Source organism: Dendrobates tinctorius, unplaced genomic scaffold, assembly GCF_039654945.1.
Source record: "Dendrobates tinctorius isolate UK_male_01 unplaced genomic scaffold, ASM3965494v1 ptg000224l, whole genome shotgun sequence".
NCBI classification, from domain to species: Eukaryota; Metazoa; Chordata; class Amphibia; order Anura; family Dendrobatidae; genus Dendrobates; species Dendrobates tinctorius.
The window spans coordinates 12460224-12481656 of NW_027361891.1; the positions used below are offsets into that span (position 1 = coordinate 12460224).

The window sequence follows — 21433 nt, forward strand, 5'->3', positions numbered from 1 at the left end:
AACATTCTTCCAAAACGTTTTAGGCTTTTTCAGGTAGGTTTTGGCAAACTCCAGCCTGGCTTTTTTATGTCTCGGGGTAAGACGTGGGGTCTTCCTGGGTCTCCTACCATACAGTCCCTTTACATTCAGATGCTGACGGATAGTACGGGTTGACACTGTTGTACCCTCGGACTGCAGGGCAGCTTGAACTTGTTTGGATGTTAGTCGAGGTTCTTTATCCAACATCCGCACAATCTTGCGTTGAAATCTTTTGTCAATTTTTCTTTTCCATCCACATCTAGGGAGGTTAGCCACAGTGCCATGGGCTTTAAACTTCTTGATGACACTGCGCAGGGTAGACACAGGAACATTCAGGTCTTTGGAGATGGACTTGTAGCCTTGAGATTGCTCATGCTTCCTCACAAGTTGGTTTCTCAAGTCCTCAGACAGTTCTTTGGTCTTCTTTCTTTTCTCCATGCTCAATGTGGTACACACAAGGACACAGGACAGAGGTTGAGTCAACTTTAATCCATGTCAGCTGGCTGCAAGTGTGATTTAGTTATTGCCAACACCTGTTAGGTGCCACAAGTAACTTACAGGTGCTGTTAATTACACAAATTAGAGAAGCATCACATGATTTTTCGAACAGTGCCAATACTTTTGTCCACCCTCTTTTTTATGTTTGGTGTGGAATTATATCCAATTTGGCTTTAGGACAATTCTTTTTGTGTTTTTTCATTTAAGACAAATTAAATGAAGATAATAATACCAAAGAATTTGTGTTTGCAATCATTTTCAGGAAGAAACTGAGTATTATCTGACAGAATTGCAGGGGTGTCAATACTTTTGGCCACAACTGTAGCTCTAGAACGCTTCAATGTGTCCCACTGATTCTGAGATTTTTTTCGTGACATATTGTACTTCATGTAAGTGGTAAAATTTCTTCGATATAACTTGCTTTTTTATATGAAAAATATGGAAATTTGGCAAAAATTTTGAACATTTTGCAATTTTCAAACTTTTAATTTTTGGACCCTTAAATCAAAAAGTGGTGTCACACAAAATAGTTGATAAATAACATTTACATGTCAACTTTACATCAGCACAATTTTGGAAACATAATTTTGTGTGTTAGGACATTATAAGGGTTAAAAGTTGACCAGCGATTTCCCATTTTTCCAGCAAAATTTACAAAACTATTTATTTAGGGACCACCTCGCATTTGAAGTAAGTTTGGGAGATCAATATAACAGAAAATACCCAAAAGTGACACCATTCTAAAAACTGCACCCCTCAAGGTGTGCAAAACCACATTCAATAAGTTTATTTACTCTTCAGGTGCTTCACGAGAACTAAAGCAATGTGGGAGGAAAAAATTAACATTGTACTTTTTTCACAAAAAAATTACTTTGGAACCAATTTTTTTTTATTTTCACAAGGGTAACAGGAGAAAATGGACCACAAAAATTTGTTGTGCAATTTCTCCTAAGTGCGCCAATACCCTGTATGTGGGGGAAAGCCACTGTGTGTGTGTGTGTGCATGGCAGGGCTCTGAAGGGAGGGAGCACGGTTTGACTTTTTGAACGCAAAATTGGCTTCAATCAATGGTGGCGCCATGTCGCATTTGGAGACCCCCTGATGTACCTAAACAGTGGAACCCCCCAATTCTAACTCCACCCCTAACCCCAGCACACCCATAACCCTAACCATAATCCTAACCTCAACACACCCCTAACCCTAATCCCAACCATAACCCTAACCACAACCCTAACCCCAACACACCCCTAATCCCAACCCTAACACACCCCTAACCCTAATCCCAACCCTAACCGTAATCCCAACCATAACCACAACCCTAACCCTAGCCCAACCCTAACTTTAGCCCAACTCTAATTTTAGCCCACCCCTAACCGTAGCCCCAACCCTAACCCTAGCCCAACTATAACCCTAGCTCAAACCCTAACTTTAGCCCAACCCTAACTGTAGCCCAACCCTAACTTTAGCTCAACTCTAACCCTAATGGAAAAAGAGAAATAATTTATTTTATTTTATTATTTTTACCTAACTTAAGGGGTGATAAAAGGGGGTTTAATTTAATTTAGTATATTTTTATTTTGATCACTGAGATCGGGTCTATCACAGTGATCAAAACGAACCAGTTAACTATTGTTACCATGTTTCGGCCAGCAGATCTTGGCGGGTCCACTGCGCATAAGCCCGCCATTTTCTTCCCAGAAGAAGGCGCCGGCGGCAGGAGGACTTCAGGGGGGATGCAGGGACTCTGGAGGTATGGGGGGAATAGGGGGACCCCATTTCTCTCTCCTCTGGTGTGCGATCACATCATAGGAGAGAGAAATTAAATGGGAAATTGGACCTTTTTTTTCCACGGAATAACGGCGATCGCAACACCTGGGTCGGTAAAAACCAACCCGAATCATGTTTTCTAAAGTCTACCCCTGGTAGCCAAGACCCCAGAGAAATTCCAACTCTGGGGGGCACTACACACTTATTTCTCAGTTGTGCTGAAACATCAGTACCCTTAACTGCCACCGTTAAAAGGTGTATCGGCGGTGGTTAAGGGTTAAAACCTCGCAATTTATTCAGTATTAAGTATGAGCACCACCTTCAGAAATACACACACTTACATTCAATGGCATGTTATCAGTGAGGTTATTAATGGTTGCCTGAGGAATTTTCTGTCATGATGAATGCAAATCATCAAGCTACATTGCTGGCAGCTCCTTTTGCAATTGCTGACAAATGACAACCCAGATGTGTTCGATAAAAGACAAGTTCAGAGACATTGCAGGTCATAGTAGCAGCTTTAGGCCACTCAGGCTGCTTACAGTAGCACAAGCAACATGCAGCCTGGTGTTGTAGTGTTGAAGAATGTCTCCTGTAACACTTTTGAGAAACACCTGTACCACACATTCCATGACCAAAATCAATGTAATGCTGAGCTGTTAGTGTACTTGGAATGAAGACTAGAGCTGTCTGGCCCCTGTATATTAGGTTACCCTACACCATATTCCAAGAAGTAAGACTAGTGTGATATTCCCTTATGAAGACCTTTTCATGGTTTCCCCAATATTTGCATGACCAAGTGCATTCAGTATGACAGAACATCCCTCAAACAACCACTGATAGCATGCTAAGGTATGTAATACTTGATACTGAATAATAATTTCCATCCGTGTTTGTATATGTGTGTATATATATATATATATATATATATATATATATATATACTGTAGCTCTACTCTGGCAAATATTAAGAGACCACTGCACAGTTTTATAAAAATCAGCTTCTCTACATGTCTGACAGCCATTCCAGTGTCAGTTGAATTCCAACCAGAGTACACCTTATTCTACTTAATGTGCTTCTGATTAGGTGATAACATGAACCAAATCTTATTTAACAAAGGAAAGTATAAAAACCTTGCTGTGGAGTTCATAATCCTCTTGCAATAGGACAAGCTGGATGGCAAAACAAGTGCTAGTAATATCCCAAAAGTAATAGTAATGAAAAATTACTTTTAACCATGCCAAAGGAGAGCGTCATGTTGGCTCCATCCTTAAAATTTCTAAGATGACAGTCCATTACAACAAGGTCAAGCAGTAGACATTGGGGACAACAAAACTACAGATCGGCAGAGGGCAAAAACAACTCTCCACTGACCGGGATGAATGTCATCTTATTCGATTGTCACTCAACAACTGCAGGATTACATCAAGTGACCTACAAAAGGAATGGCAAATGGCAGCTGGGGTGAAGTTCATGGCAAGAACAGTTCGTAACAGGCTCATAGAGGCAGGGCTCAAGTCATGTAAAGGTAGAAAAAAGCCTTTCATCAATGAGAAGCAAAGGAGAGCCATGCTGAAGTTTGCCAAAGACCATAGGGATTGGCCCGTAGAGGACTGAAGTAAGGTAATCTTCTCTGATGAGTCTAATTTTCAGCTTTGCCCAACACCTGGTCGCCTAATGGTTAGATGGAGACCTGGAGAAGCGTACAAGTCACAGTGTCTTGCACCCACTGTGAAATTTAGTGGAGGATCGGTGATGATCTGGGGATGCTTCAGCAAGGCTGGAATTGGGCAGGTTAATCTTTGTGAACGACGTATGAATCAAGCCGCATACAAGGTTATCCTGGAAAAACAGTTGATTCCTTCTGCTCTGGCAATGTTCCCCAACTCTGAAGACTGATTTTTCCAGCAAGACAATGTGCCATGCCACACAGCTAGGTCAATCAATGTGTGGATGAAGGACCACCACATCAAATCCCTGTCATGGCCAGCCCAATCTCCAGACTTGAACCCCATTGAAAACCTCTGGAATGTAATCAAGAGGAAGATGGATAGTCACAAGCCATCAAACATAGAAGAACTGCTTAAATTTTAAACAACATGTATGTCAGTACCTGGATAAGAATGAAGTGATTAAACAAAGTCAGCATGGGTTTGTAGCTAATAAGTAATGTCAGACTAACTTAATTTCCTTCTATGACGGAATCACTGATTGGGTGGATCAAGGAAATGCTGTAGATATAGTATATCTTGACTTCAGCAAAGCATTTGACAAAGTATCTCATACAATCCTTATTAAAAAAATGACTAAGTATGGAATGGACAAGGCAACTGTTAGGTGGATTCATAACTGGCTTAGTGATCGGACACAAAGAGTGGACGTAAATGGCTGCACATCCAGTTGGAAGAATGTCTCAAGTGGGGTACCACAGGGCTCTGTCCTGGGCCCTGTATTGTTCAACATCTTTATCAACGATTTAGATGAAGGAATTGAGGGTAAACTGATTAAATTTGCTGATGACACAATGCTAGGAGGGATAGCTAATACTAGAGAAGAGAGAGGATTCAAAAAGATATAAATAAACTGGAGCAGTGGGCAGCAACTAACAGAATGGTTTTTAATGGGGAAAATTGCAAAGTACTACATCTGGGCAATAAAAATGAAAAAAGCATATACAGAATGGGAGGACTAGGGATAAGCAACAGCACATGTGAAAAAGACTTGGGTATACTAATAGATCACAGGCTGAATATGAGTCAACAGTGTGAGGCAGCAGCAAAAAAGGCAAATGCAATTCTAGGATGTATTAACAGAAGCATACAGTCTAGATCACGTGAAGTCATTATTTCCCTCTACTCCTCTTTGGTCAGACCTCATCTGGAATATTGTGTCCAGTTTTGGGCACCACATTTTAAAAAAGACATCAACAAACTGGAGCAAGTTCAGAAAAGAGCGACCAGAATGGTGACCGGTCTGCAAACCCTGTCTTATGAGGAAAGGTTGCAGGATTTGGGAATGTTTAGTTTGCAAAAGAGAAGACTGAGAGGAGACTTAATAGCTGTCTACAAATATCTAAAGGACTGTCACATTGTAGAAGGATCAACTTTATTCTCATTTGCACAAGGAAAGACTAGAAGCAATGGGATGAAACTGAATGGGAGGAGACACAGATTAGATATTAGAAAAAACTTTTTGACAGTTAGAGTGATCAATGAGTGGAACAAGCTGCCACGAGAAGTGGTGAGTTCGACTTCAATGGAAGTCTTCAAAGAGAGGCTGGACAGACATCTGACTGGGATGATTTAGCGAATCCTGCTTTGAGCAGGGGGTTGGACCAGATGGCCCAGGAGGTCCCTTCCAACTCTACGATTCTATGATTCTATATAATTTTTGTACCAGGCGTGGCATAAGGTCACCCAAAAGAAATGGGAAAGACTGGTGAAAAGCATGCCAAGACCCATGAAACTTGTGATTAAAAATCGTGGATATTCCACAAAATATTGATTTCCGAACTCTTCCTGAGTTAAAGCTTTGGTATTGTTGTTTCTAAATGATTATGAACTTGTTTTCTTAGCATTATTTTAGGTCTGAAAACACTGCATTTTTTTGTTATTTTGACCATTTCTCATTTTCTGAAAATAAATACAAAATTTAGTGCTTGGAAAATCGAAGACGTTGTCAGTAGTTTATAGAATAGAAGAGCAATTTACATTGTATTCAAAAATATACCTATAAAGAGAAAAATCAGACAAACTGAAAATTTTGCAGTGGTCTATTAATTTTTGCCAGAGCTGTGTATATATATACAAACACAATCTCCAATATGTGTGTGTGTATGCATATATATATATATATATATATAGCATAGCGGACACCTGGTGTTGAGCCTTTTGCTCAGGTTGGTTCCAAACCCTTTACCTCTAACACACAGCTTCCTTTGGCACTTCAAAGATACTAAAAATGTGAGTGATAGTAGGAACATCAAGTATTTTTTAGTAAGTTTGTTTCTCGTAACGGTATTGACCACAACATAGAAGAAGTATGATTGGCAGTCTAATAGATTACATAATCCCTGACCTTGTCAGTTAGATAATAGATAATACTGCTGCTCAAAGCTCTAATAGAGAATATTGAAATGTTGCCTAGTTTGAACATCTAAGATAGTAAAGCATAGATTCCTTATTCAAATTGGATTTTAAAAGGCATTAATAGGGAATGAGAGACTGCTCAAGTCAGGACATTTGCCATGTTTTAATCATAATTATGTGGACCTTCTCTTAAAAGGCCCCGATACGTATTAGATAGCTGTCAGTGAAACAATTGTTCAGCCAGCAGCCATCTCACCCTAATTCTCCATACTCTGGAATGCTCGGCTTGGCTGAGCATTCATTTATCATCTGTGAAAGAGAGGCTACCAGAATCATCTAACAGCAGTTTATCTCCTTCCCAAATAAAAAGATCAGCCGTTGATATCCTAACAGCTGGATGTTCTCTCCCTCCCACACATTAAATCGTCAGTCGATCTTGCCGAAATTGGTGGGTTCCGCCAGCTTTAGTCTTATGTTTATGGGGGTCTTTCCAAAGTACGAAGTATGGGTGACAAGCCAGCACTAGGAACTATTTTCTCCATGATAGGGAAAAGATGGAAAGTGGAACTTAATTTTAATTGGCTTTGGTCCCCCCTATCTGCTATGTACAACCCTAGCTACATTCTTTGTAAATAAATCTGTTAATAATTTTAGTTATCTGTCAATGGCTTCTGGATGTTTGGCTTAATCAGTGTTCGAACCTTAGTGGAAGTTTGAACAATGTATAGAGGGATGGATATTTGTCTAAATAACTTCTGTTTGAGTTTAACATTTGTAATAACCACAGTTATTTGTGCTTAATGTGTTTTAGTCTGCTTTGCATGGTAGACATAATATTGTATAAAAATGAAATTCGTAGTATTGAAGATGTATTCATTGAAGAGGATATTGTGTCTTGAATTAGCCAAGATAAAATAATAAAATGCTCAATCCCAAGGTACGTCCTTGAGCTCATCCAATGAATTAATAAGTACAACTCCAACAATGTGATCACCAAACATGTCCACTATAAAGCAGTCCAGATGTGTCTGACATGCATTCATTTATATCTGGCTCATGTCCAGTCCTCCATAACTGTGATTAATTGGCAATACTGATATTTATTTACGTGCTATAGTAAATTTCTATGATGCAAGGTAGCATTAAAGCACTTAAGCGGTAATTTAATTTGCTTTGAAGCTGCCGAAAAAAAACACGGAAAGCTCTTATTCATGAAGGAGGTTCATCTGTATGTAATTTGATTGCCTTTCATGGATGTGCCTGTATTGGATTTCAATCCTAAACTTTTGTGCAGTGCTTCCCAGGCCAGCCTGCGTGGAAACATGTATGTAAGGCCCCGTTCTCACATCTAAGGTTCTAGTATATGTTCTTTCCTTACTTTTTCATTTTTGAGGCGAGAACACATACTCATTATAATCTATAGCCTTTTCACATGCCAATTATTTTGCAGGCCATCGGTTCCCCTAAAAATTGTAGAGGTGTCTGATTTTGGTCTCATTTCTTGAACAAACTTTCCAAGTGGATGTGACCTCAGAAAGAATAAGTAGCACATAGAGTTGTTTTCGTCTGTGTTTTACTGACTAATGTCAGTAGACATTTATACAAGGAAAATGGATCTCATGGTTAAAATCTAACACACAGACCAAAGACAGTTTTTGTTTTATTTTTTACATAAGAGACAAAAAATGATTAACTGTTAATTCGACCTAAATGTGTTTAATTGGCCTGATTATTTAGTTTTTCTTTTTGTTTCTGTCTTTATTAGTCACTGTCTTTCAATCTCATATTTAGGCATAACTTTAATAATATAATAGGCATATTTAGGCATATTTAGGCATAACATCATTTTTTCTTTTTTTTTTTAAACAGAGATTTATCATATAATCTTATCAAGGATTTGCCCAGCTTCTCAGCATGTCAACGGCTTCAGAAGATGTGAGTATTTATTACAAGTGCAGGTGTTTTACTGTTAATTCTTTCAATGCTATTTAAGCCTTCCAAGGCATATCACTTCAATCGTGAAATGCTTAATACCATTAGCCTCGTCATGTTTGGGTTAAAGGTGATATGATTGTGCCGAAAGGTTTGTTATGAAATTTCACGCTTAAACTCTGCACTTATAATTTGTCTGTCATTTCAGAGATTTGCGTCATAATGAAATCTATGAAATTAGATCCAGCACCTTTCAGCAACTGACTGTCCTAAGATCCTTGTAAGTGCTTTCAAAATCTTTTATTTGTTTGATCCTATTTTGTTTAAGGATATTAAGGGCTTTATTTAATATAAACCATGAAATTAACATTGTATTAAAAATTGACACATTCCTGTTAACAAGTAGTAATCTCTAGTGCCTGGCCATTGGCTACATAACATATACATTACTAATACACTGCTCAAAAAAATAACGGGAACACTTAAACAACAGAATATAAATCCAAGTAAATCAAACTTCTGTGAAATAAAACTGTCCACTTAGGAAGCAACACTGATTGACAATCAATTTCACATGCTGTTGTGCAAATGGAATAGACAACAGTTGGAAATTATTGGCAGTTATCAAGACACCCTCAATAAAGGAGTGGTTCTGCAGGTGGGGACCACAGTCCAAATATCAGTACCAATGCTTTCTGGCTCATGGCTCAGGTAGTGCAGCTCTTCCAGGATGGCACATCAATGCGAGCTGTAGCAAGAAGGTTTGCTGTGTCTGTCAGCGTAGTGTCCAGAGGCTGGAGGCACTACCAGGAGACAGGCCAGTACCCCACCAGATATGGAGGGGGGCCGTAGAAGGGCAACAACCCAGCAGCCCGCTACCTCCGCCTTTATGCAAGGAGGAACAGGAGGAGCTCTGCCAGAGCCCTGCAAAATGACCTCCAGCAGGCCACAAATGTGCATGTGGCTGCACAAACGGTTAGAAACCGACTCCATGAGGATGGTCTTAGGGCCCGACATCCACAGATGGGGCTTAGAGTTGAGCGAATATCTTCGGTTTCTAGCTTATTCGGCAAGCTATAGTGCTTGCCGAATAATCTAGAGTGGGAACTCAGCTTCCTGGATGGTGATGGCTGAACTGCTGATCGCCGCCGCAGCTGCATGTGTCCTGGCTGTGTCACTGTCACAGCACATGCATGGAAAGCCAAACAAACAACCTGTAAGTTTTAGATCTCCTGTTGCAGATATCCTTAAATTTATGTCTTGAGATTCTTTCAAATGTCATAGAACATAATTAACGGCAATCTAGTCTTTTTGGCACAGTTTTTTAACATACAAGTGCTTCTCACAAAACTAGAATATCATCATCAAAGTTATTATCACAGTAAATTAGCATAATTAACATAAAACACCTGCAAAGGCTTCCTAAGCACTTAAAAAGGTCCCTTAGTCTATTTCAGTAGGCTCCACAATCATGGGGAAGACTGCTGACTTTACAGATGTCCAGAAGGCATTCATTAGCATACTCCACAAGGGAGGTAAGCCACAAAAGGTCATTGATAAAGAAGCTGGCTGTTCACAGAGTGCTGTATCCAAGCATATTAATGGAAAGTTGAGTGGAAGGAAAAAGTGTGGTAGAAAAAGGTGCACAAGCAACCGGGATAACCGCAGCCTTGAAAGGATTGTTAAGAAAAGGCCATTCAAAAATTTGGGGGAGATTCACAAGAAGTGGACGGCTGCTGGAGTTATTGCTTCAAGAGCCACCACACACAGACATATCCAGGACATGGGCTACAAGTGTCACATTCCTTGTGTGAAGCAACTCATGACCAATAGACAACGCCAGAAGCGTCTTACCTGGGCCAAGGAGAAAATGAATTGGACTGTTGCTCAGTGATCCAACATTTTGTTTTCAGATGAAAGTAAATTTTGCATTTCATTTGTAAATCAAGGTCCCAGAGTCTGGAGGAAGAGTGGAGAGGCACACAATCCAAGCTGCTTGAAGTCTAGTGTGAAGTTTCCACAATCAGTGATGGTTTGGGGAGCCATGTCATTTGCATGTGTAGGTCCATTGTGTTATCAAGACCAAAGTCAGCGCAGCCATCTACCAGGAAATTTTAGAGCATTTAATGCTTCCCTCTGCCGACAAGCTTTTTGGAGATGGAGATTTCTTTCTCCCACAGGACTTGACACTTGTTCACACTGCCAAAAGTACCAATACCTGGTTTAAAAATAACAGTATCACTGTGCTTGATTGGCTAGCAAACTCTCCTCACCTTAACCCCATAGAGAATCTATAGAGAAATGACAAGAGGAAGATTAGAGACAACAGACCCAACAATGCAGACAAGCTGAAGGCTGCTATCAAAGCAACCTGGGCCTCCATAACACCTCAGCAGTGCCACCGGCTGATCGCCTCTATGTCATGCCGCATTGACGCACTAATTGATGCAAAAGGAGCCCCAACCAAGTACTGATTGTATTTACTGCACATACATTTCAGTAGGCTAACATTTCAGATTTTGAAATCATGTTTCAAGCTGGTGTTATGTAGTATTCTAATTTACTGAGATAATGACTTTTAGGTTTTCATTGGCTGTAGCTATAATCATCAACGATAACAGAAATAAACACTGGAAATGGATCACTCTGCTTGTAATGACACTATATAATATATGAGTTTCACTTTTTGTATTGAAGAACTGAAATAAATTAACTTTTTGAAGATATTCTAATTTTGTGAGAAGCATCTGTATCTGCAGAGAATTCCAATTGTTGTTGTGATGTCCAGTTGAGTCATAGTTGCTATCTATAGAAGTGCCCCCATTTACTGTCTATGTTTCTCATTGTTAAGTAACAGATCATCTTCTCTAACTTTAAGTAGGATGGTTTCATTTGCATTGATACACCTTTGACTTCTGACATTTCAATCCGATTCATAATTGAGTTGATTTTTGGTCTTTGGTTTAGAAGAAAGCTTCCATCTTCTCTTTGGACCTGGATTCTGAGATATGTCATATTGCCAAGTTATTTTGTCTCAAAATACTGATTTAGAATTTTAGTCACCTTTGCAATTTCTGTTTCCTCTTGATGAACCATAATCATATCGTTCACATACAAATAAATATAAATCTATTTTCGGTCTGTACATTTTGTGTATAAACACAAATTTGCATGGCCTCTTTTAAATCCTTCATCCAATAAAACTTTGTTCATTTTGGTTTCCACGCTCTTGCCGATTGCTTAAGACCATTGAAAGATTTTTGCAGTTTGCAAACAACATTATCTTCATCCTCTTTGATATAACCAAGTACAAGTCCTCTTCAATGTCACCATTTAAAAAGGCAGTTTTGATGTCAAAATGTCTGACAAACATCTTTTGTACAGCAGGTATAGCTATTAGAGTCCTGAATGTGGTCTGCTTAGCAACTGGAGAAAATGTGGCATCATAGTCTTCACCATATTTCTGGGAATATCCTTTTGCAACTAATATTGCTTTAAATCTGTGAACCTTGCCTTCTGAGTCATACTTGGTCTTAAAAAATGTTTACATTTGATTGCTTTCTTACCTTGTGGTAGTTTGGTGAGTTTCCAAGTTTGAAGTTGATGAAGAGACTTTATTTTCTCAGTAGCAGCATTAATCCACTTCAGTTTTTTATGTACATGTAATTGTTGCATCTCATCCCATGACTGTGGCTCCTACTAAGGTAGTGTTTTGATAAAGTAGGATAGATGCTTAGCTTGTATACCCTTGTTTGATCTCGACGATCTCCTGACGTCAGGTTCACCTGATTTTTCTGTTGCTTCTTCAGTGGTTGAAGACTCTAACCAAACTTCTGCATCCTTTTTCTTGTTATTTTGAAATTGTGACTGATATTGTTGTTGTTCCAGCTGGACTGGAACATCATCAATCATTACATCTTTGCTTATTGTGACCTTGTTCGCTTCTGGGTGCAGTATTCTATCCTTTCTGGGTTTCTCTGTACTCCACCAGGATACCCTCTTTTGCATAAGATCCCCACTTGGTACATTTTTCTTTGGGAATATGTACAAATACTTTACTTCCAGATATTCTTAAGTATTGTAGTTCAGGTTTCTTGCAGTTTCATTGCTCAAATGGAGTTGTCTGAGTAGCTTTACCTGGTAGTCTGTTTTGATGATAGCAACCTGTCATGATTGATTGCTTCACCCCAGTATGTTGTTGGCAAATCTGCATCAAATAGCATACTTCTTCCACTTTCACAAAGTGTACGATTCCTTATTTCCACTACTCCATTTTGTTCAGGGTTGTATGGTCTGAAACACGATTCCATTTTCCTTTAAAATGCTTTGTGTCTCATTACTTGTATATTCACTTCCATTATATGCACACAGAATTTTTTAAATTCTCCCAAATTTGTTTTATATTTCAGCGAGATATATTTCAAATTTCTCTGGAACTTCTTCTTTGCTGTAAAGTAGATAGACAACTGTATACGTATGTTGAATAGTAATCGATAAGTGTGAGAAAATATCTTTTTCCAAAAGTTTGAGTACTCATTGGACTACAAACATCTATGTCCAGAAGCTGTTCTGATTTGGTAGTACTATTCTTAGGAAAGGATTTTCTTGACATTTTCCCTTTAAGACAGCTAGTACATTTAATTGTCTGATTACACAGATCGACTGTAATACCATCAGCAAATTGATTTTGAACTGACTTTCTTATTGCTTCTAGGTCTCTATGTGCAAGACGCCTGTGCCGTACATGGATACAATTCTCGTGCTCTTCATGTTTACCATTGTATGCACTTACAGTGGGTACGGAAAGTATTCAGACCCCTTTACATTTTTCACTCTTTGTTTCATTGCAGCCATTTGGTAAATTCAAAAAAGTTCATCATTTTTTCTCATTAATGTACCACTCTGCACCCCATCTTGACTGAAAAAAACAGAAATGTAGAAATTTTTGCAAATGTATTAAAAAAGAAAAACTGAAATATCACATGGTCATGAGTATTCAGACCATTTGCTTAGACACTCATATTTAAGTCACATGCTGTCCAATTCCTTGTGATCCTCCTTGAGATGGTTCAACTCCTTCATTGGAGTCCAGCTGTGTTTAATTAAACTGATAGGACTTGATTTGTAAAGGCACACACCTGTCTATATAAGACCTCACAGCTCACAGTGCATGTCAGACTAAATGAGAATCATGAGGTCAAAATGAGGTCAAAGGAACTGGCCAAGGAGCTCAGAGACAGAATTGTGGCAAGGCACACATCTGGCCAAGGTTACAAAAGAATTTCTGCAGTACTAAAGGTTCCTAAATGCACAGTGGCCTCCATTATTCTTAAATGGAAGAAGTTTTGGACCACCAGAAATCTTCCTAGACCTGGCCATCCCGCCAAACTGATCAATCATGGGAGAAGAGCCTTGGTGAGAGAGATAAAGAAAACCCCAAGATCACTGTGGCTAAGTTCTACAGTTAACAGTAGGGAGATGGGAGAAAGTTCCACAAATTCAACTACCACTGCAGCCCTCCACCAGTCTGGCCTTAATGGCATAGTGGCTCGACAGAAGACTCTCCTCAGTGCCAGACATATGAACGCTCACATACAGTTTGCTAAAAAATACATGAAGGACTCCCAGATTATGAGGAATAAGATTCTCTGGTCTTATGAGATGAATATAGAACTTTTTGGTGATAATTTTAAGTGGTGTGTGTGGAGAAAACCATGCACTGCTCATCACCTGCTCAAAACAATCCCAACAGTGAAACATGGTGGTGGCAGCATCATGCTATGGGAGTGATTTTCAGCTGAAGGGACAGGATGACTGGTTGCAATAGAAGGAAACATGAATGCAGCCAAGTACTGAGATATCCTGGATGAAAACCTCTTTCAGAGTGCTCTGGTCCTCAGGCTTGGCCGGTTCACCTTCCAACAAGACAATGACCCTAAGCACACAGCTAAAATAGTAAAGGAGTGGCTTCAGAACAACTGTGTGACCATTCTTGACTGGCCCAGCCAGAGCCCTGACTTAAACCCAATTGAGCATCTCTGGAGAGACCTGAAAATGGCTGTCCACCAACATTCACCATCCAACCTGACAGAACTGGAGATGATCTACAAGGAAGAATGGCAGAGGATCCCCAAATCTAGGTGTGAAAAACTTGTTGCATCATTTCTAAAAAGACTTATGGTTGTATTAGCTCAAAAGGGTGCTTCTACTCAATACTGAACAAAGGGTCTGAAACTTATGAGCATGTGATATTTCCGCTTTTCTTTTTTAATAAATTTGCAAAAAATTCTACATTTCTGTTTTTTTTTCAGTCAAGATGGGGTGCAGAGTGTACATTAATGAGAAAAAAATGAACTTTTTTGAATTTATTAAATGGCTGCAATGAAACAGAGTAAAACATTTTAAGGGTTCTGAATACTTTCCGTAACCACTATACCTTGCATTTTAGCTGGTACAACTCATCTTTGACTTTTCCTTCTGCTAGTCTGTGACCTTCTTTTGAGATGACACATCTGTCATCTTTAAATGTAACTTCATTTCCTTGTCTTGTGAGTTTCTTCACAGATAACAGTTTGCTTTCAACACTAGGAACATAGCGCATGTTCTTTACTGGAATTTTTCTTCCTTGTGTTGGGGAGACTTGACAATTAATGTAACCATCTCCTATTCTCTCTGAATTCATATACTGACCATTAGCCAAGAACATTTTCTCTGACTTACTTTGGTCTAGGTTAGAGAAGAAGCTTCTGTCATTAGTCATATGACTAGTTGCCCCAGAGTCTATACACCATGCATGCTTTCATTAACATTAAACACAGCTTCAGTACTTGAAGTGTCATATTCTTCAGTAATGGCTCTTTTAACCCTTTGATGATTATTTTGCTTTTTCATCTCAGATAAAACACGTTTCCTTCAAATTACTTTATTTTTGGGTAGATCTTGGGTTTTTAATGTGGATTTTGCTTTGGATACCCCACTGCTCACACTTTTTGTATTTTGCTTATATTCACCTACAAGCTTTCCTCTGCGCATCTAGTGTAGTTACAAGTGTTCACAGCTTTCTGAAAGACCACTTAGTAGTATTAATCCCAGAATAAGGCTAAATAAACAATGGCTCATCCATAATATTACAACAGAAACCCAAAAGAAATAGGACCAAGGAGCAATATAAAAAAATGTAAATTGTATTATTTTTTCAAATGAGAAGTAAAATTACTATGTAGTACAACAGTTATAAAAAAAAAGGGAATCAGCGACACCTGAATGCCACACTGAAACCGGGTTGGTATAAATTAGTTAGTTAGTGAAATCCATATACCGTATATCATATATGACCATGACAGTAATTCAAATATTAGTAAACCATACATGAAACACCAATATAAGAGTAAAAATACCAGACAGATATAAGGTGCAATACAGAGTGTGTGTGTGTGTGTGTGTGTGTGTATATATATATATATATATATATATATACACATATATTTAAATATATGTGTATAAACAAGCCTACAGCCTGCAATGATCCTCGGTCTACTGAACCACCGTACGACCTGCTCTACCCTCTCCTACTGTATCCTCACCCATCCCTGTAGACTGTGAGCCCTCGCAGGCAGGGTCCCCTCTCCTTATGTACTTGTGTGTCCCTTGTCTTACAAATGTTTATTATACTTGCCTATATTTCCCCTTTTCACATGTAAAGCGCCATGGAATAAATGGCGCTAAATAAATGCATAATAATAATAATAATGTGGTCAAAAAGTGACCTACATAAAAAAAAAAAAATATATATATATATATATATATATACATACACATATAAGTAAGCAAATATCTCTTAAAAAAAAAAACATTTTTTTTAATATAAAATGCAATAGTGCAATAAAGGTGGACCAAAAAACTGGACCTGCCGAAAAATATATGGAGAGATATACAAACTGGCAGTAAAGTTTACAAATGAAATACAGTGACTCAGCAGTTCAAAACAACATACTGGCCATAAGAGTAATTATGTCAAACAGTGCATATATTGGAGGCCAACCTGGCTAAAGTGTGGGCAGAGAGACACCAACGCGTGTTTCGCTTTGTTGCTTCTTCTTCCCCCCGAAGAAGCTCCTTGGTCCTATTTATTTCGGGTTTCACTTAGTAGTAGTGCATCAACATGGAAATCCTATAGATGATCCTTAATGCCCTGCAGACGCGCCACAATTTCTAGAGTATTTTTTATGTAATCTTGCATATCTTGGTCCTTATTTAGCTTAGACTTATATAGCTTTCTCATTAAATAGAGCTTATTGCTGAGATTTATCCTTTCATGCACTTTCTGCAGCTGTTCCCATTTTTTTTGCAGTTTCACATTTACATACATGCACAATCTGATCATCACCTATACTGAGAGAGATTGTGCTTGTGCTTTTTGATCCTTCTCTACTCAGTCTTCTGGTAGTGGGTCAGGTCTAGACTCCTGTGTGTATTTCCATGTACCTTCTCTTATCAGCAGCATCTTTACCTTGAATTTCCAGGATTGGTAGTTCAGGTTAGTTAGATTTGGCACTGTGAACCTCACTGAATTGCTGCTGCTGGCCATCTTTGCTTCTTCTTCTTCATACACTGTTGTTCTTTCTCCTCTGGGATGTTCTCTGGGTCTTTGGGTTTCTGGGTCTCTGGGCCCATAACCTGTTAGCAGCGGATTAATCTTTGTACGGTTCAGCCGTTCAATAGTGAATATATATATTTATTTAGGAACAAAGATCACAGCTTACAACTGATATTTATTATAGCTTAGGATCTTAGGATCTTGTCTGTCAGCTTGCATAGTGAAAGTAAAATGTGCTTCAGCTACACACGCAGTGAACATGAACTTCCTGGTCTTTTTTTTTAACAATGCTTTACTTTCAACATTATTGCTGGAGTCAGAAATTCATGCACTATTAAACAGTAATTTATTGAAGTCACCCTTCAAATATGAGAGACATGGAGCAGTTTACAAAAGAAAAGTGATCCAAAATACCAGGTGAGAGGCATAAGAAGCTTGTTGATGGTTATAGGATGCGATTGATTACAGTTATTTATTTCAAAGGATGTGCAGCCAAATATTAAGTTTAGGGTGTCAACAATTTTGTCCAGCCCATTTTGGTTGCTTGTGTGATATTATGTCCAATTTGCCTTTTTTCTCTGTTTTTTTGTGTTGTTCCAATACACACAAGGGAAATAAACATGTATAGCAAAACGTGTAATTGCAATTATTTTCTGGGAGAAATACTTCATTTTCTAGAACAATTTCAATGGTGCCATCACTTTTGGCCATGACTGTATGTATGTTATACAATATATTTTCATACTTATATCATCATATAATGATTAGCTCTGTACTAAACCTATGTGGGGTTTTGGTATTTTAATATAAAAACGGTAGAATGTTGTCTACCATGTTTTCAATATATTTATATTCTTTTTTATGTTGTATTATAGCTAACACCTATACACCAATAACGATTTATTCATTACAGTAATACTTTGAAAACGAAGGGAAAACTTATCCACGAAAATATGCACATGAGAGAGCAAGGAATTGAAATACTTCAATACTTTATTATTACAAGATGATTGCTGTAAAAATTAAAGTAGTGAAGCTCAATCAAAAAATCAGCCACAACTTTTTCAGAAATAAGATATTAGAATATTTATTTATTGATTTTGCTCAGTTATGAAAAACAATTAATTCCATAGCCCTTTAAATACATTATCATCGTTGTCCCTATTGGGGCTCATAATCCAGATTCGTAATATGTTTTTGGAGTGTGAGAGGAAACCAGAGAACCTGGAGGAAACCCACGCAAACACAGGGAGAACATACAAACTCCTTGCAGATGTTGTCATTGGTGGGATTTGAACTCAGGACCCCAGATCTGCATTAAAAATAATGTAATTTACAATATAAAAATGTGTTATATCATGACAAGTGTGTATATATTATTAGAATCACAATTATTACACATAACATAATTTATGGATATCTATGGTTTGATTTATTTGCCTGTCTGGATTGGATGGGTTGTTACCAACATCTGGTGAGAATTTCATATCAATAACACCTTTAGAAATATATTTACTTAGAAAATTGGTGACATGTTCAATACTTAACGTATTTTTCAGATTATAAGACGAACTTTTGTTCCCCAAAATTTTTTGGGAAAGTGGGAGGTGCGTCTTATAATCCGAATGTGTGCTGTATAGGAGGGGGGGCGGCTCTGGAGTGATGTCAGGGGGCTGGGGCGGGTTGGCTGCGGGCTGCAGAGACAGTGGGTGGTCAGTGCTCCTGCTCATTAGGCTCATGTAATATTCACTGCACCCGCTGTCCATCACCTTGGTGCTGAAGCCATGCCGAGTTGGTGGACAGGGGAGCAGCGCATATTGCATGTGCCTGCACTCTCTCCTCCCCGCCCCGTCACTATAGTCACCTTCTGATGATGGCTCCGTGCTCCCAGCTCTCCCCTGCCTCTTCCTGTGTCTGTGCCAATAGGACCTGCGGTCACGTGACTCCCAGTGTGATCATGTGATGGAAGGTCCTGCAGCTACAATGAAATTGCCTGTATGAGCAGCTCCTGGATGTCAGCCCAGACACAGGAGGAGCTGTGGGGGAGCTGGGAGCACAGAGCCATCATCAGAAGGTGAGTTAACTGTTTGTTATTTTATCATGTGTGTGCCAGCAGCACAGGGGGACATCTCCTGGATGTGATGTGAGGGCCATGTGCGTGCCAGCAGCACAGGGGGCATATCCAGGATGTGATGTGGGGGCCATGTGCATGCCAGCAGCACAGGGGGGCATATCCAGGATAGGATGGGGGCATGTGCATGCCAGCAGCACAGGGGGGCAATTCCAGGATGGGATGGGGGGGCCATGTGCGTGCCAGCAACACAGGGGGCATATCCAGGATGGGATGGGGGGCAATGTGCATGCCAGCAGCACAGGGGGGCATATACAGGATGGGGTGAGGGGGTCATGTGTGTGCCAGCAGCACAGGGGGCATATCCAGGATGGGATGGGGGAGTCATGTGCATGCCAGCCAGGCTCAGATTGTTAATCTGGCGAACCCGGCAGATTCCCGGTGGGCTGGTGACTATGTAACAAAGTGGGCCGCTGGCCCTTTAAAACATCTTACTAGAGACCCTGTGTGCACGCATTCTCCTTGCACGTGCTGACAAGAGCCGCTGTGGCACTTGACAGACAGTAGTGCTCGCCGCCGTGGCCCTCTGTCAGTGTGTGCAAGCAGGAGTGCACGCACAACACAGGGCCTTCAGTCACAAGTTTGAAAGGGCCGCCGTGGCACGCGCAGGGCTCTTCAGTCTGATGGTGGCCAGTACCAGCCCCAGCCAGGGATCCACTGCTCTGCAGAGGGTCATATGTCCCCCAGGCGGCTCCTCCAACGCTGTGCAGGGACACAGGACCGGCTGCTTCTTCCCCTGGGCCAGCACTGTGCCTTTAAATCTTGTGTGCTGGCCCGGATGCATCACAGCCAGCAGACAGACATGGCCCTGTCTGCTAAAATGATGTAATGCAGCAGTGCCCTGCACTGCTATCTGCTGGAGAGAAACATCAAAGGAAGGATCATGTGGGCCAGAGAAAAGTCGGGGGAAGGTAAAAAAAACCTCCCCTGATAAGTGTGTGTCACGTGGACCCGTCCTGTGTGACACGACCCGCAGGCCGGTAACTAAGACAACAAGACACGGCATGTGTAACTGTCCTGTGTGACACTACCCACAGGCCGGTAACTAAAACAACAAGACACGGGGGAAGGGGAAACAGTTACAACGGTGGGCCCTGCGATAAGGAATGGGGACGTGGAGACCTCCTGCACTCCTCTGAGTCAGTGTCCCTCACACTCCTAACGTTCCCTAGGCCGGTTCCGTACCAGGCGCCGATCAAGATACCTGTCACCCTAGCACACCCTACACCTATCCCTTGCTAGGGAGCTGGGTGATGCAGGCACTGGCCCTACTGCTGTACTAATACACACGAGGGAAAATACAAACGGAAACACCACTTAGCTTTGCTCTGTTGCTATTGCTCCCAGCAACAGAGTCCACCACCAGAATGCAGCTTTCCTCCTGAATAGCTGCCACAAAGCTCTGTCAGAGCTGCAAGGAAATCCCTTCTAACTCCTTCCACACCAGGACTCTGACTGTGCTCCAAGGAACTCTCTCTAGCTCCTTTCTCCAACAAGGATGGTTGGAAATGACTACTATCACCAACAGTGATTGCAACACCTGACACTCTTTTATAGCAGAGCCAGAGCAATCACACCTGCTTTATAATCACATGCACTAAATTAAAGAAACCAGAGTGCAATGATGCTCACCATCACCAGGGGGCAAACTAGAACAAAAGACACCACTATGCAATAATCCTAATGGCCACCGGGGGCAAAACCAAACTTAAGCACACAGCTTAAGGAAAAAAAAAGGTTACAAGTGCATTTTATCTGTCATGATCCAGCATGGATCATGACAGTGTGTACATGTATGTTAATTCTGTATATTTACAGTATGTCTGTAGATATGAATTTTATGACTTTTTTTGTATATAAGTCTTCAAATATGTATGTGACTGCATGTATATATATCTGTGTACGTGTCTGCAAATGTGTATGTCTGCATGCGTGCATTAGTGTCTGTGTGCCTGTCTATGTGTGTATGCATGTGAGCATGTCTATAAGCATGTCTATGTCTTATGCGTGTTGCAAGCGTGTCTGTCGGTGTGTCTATAAGCATGTGTGCATGCATGCATGAGTGTCTGTGTGCCTGTCTATGTGCGTGTATGCATGTGAGCATGTCTATAAGCATGTCTATAAGTGTGTCTTATGCGTGTTGCAAGCGTGTCTGTGGGTGTGTATAAGCATGTCTGCATGCGTGTTTGTAATCATTTCTGTAAGCATGCCTGCAAGCTAGACTGCATGTCTGCTTGCGTGCTTGTTTGTTTGCGTGCATGTCTGCTTGTGTGTTTGCTTGTGTGCCTGCATGCATATCTGCATGTGAGTTTGCTTGCGTGTGTGTCTGCTTGCATGCGTGCGAGTCTCCGTGCGAATATTTATAAGCATGTCTGTCTGTGTGTGTGCGTTTATAAGAGTGT

General features: G+C 40.2%; 1 protein-coding gene across 1 annotated transcript in view; it reads left to right on the forward strand.

Moving 5' to 3' along the window:
• Positions 1–21433, forward strand: part of LGR5 (leucine rich repeat containing G protein-coupled receptor 5) — a 337590-nt gene that overhangs the window by 226663 nt on the left and 89494 nt on the right. Inside the window, exons 12-13 of the mRNA XM_073555529.1 lie at positions 8242–8307; positions 8513–8584. Coding sequence (XP_073411630.1) covers positions 8242–8307; positions 8513–8584 — 138 coding nt within the window. The remainder of the gene's footprint in view (positions 1–8241; positions 8308–8512; positions 8585–21433) is intronic.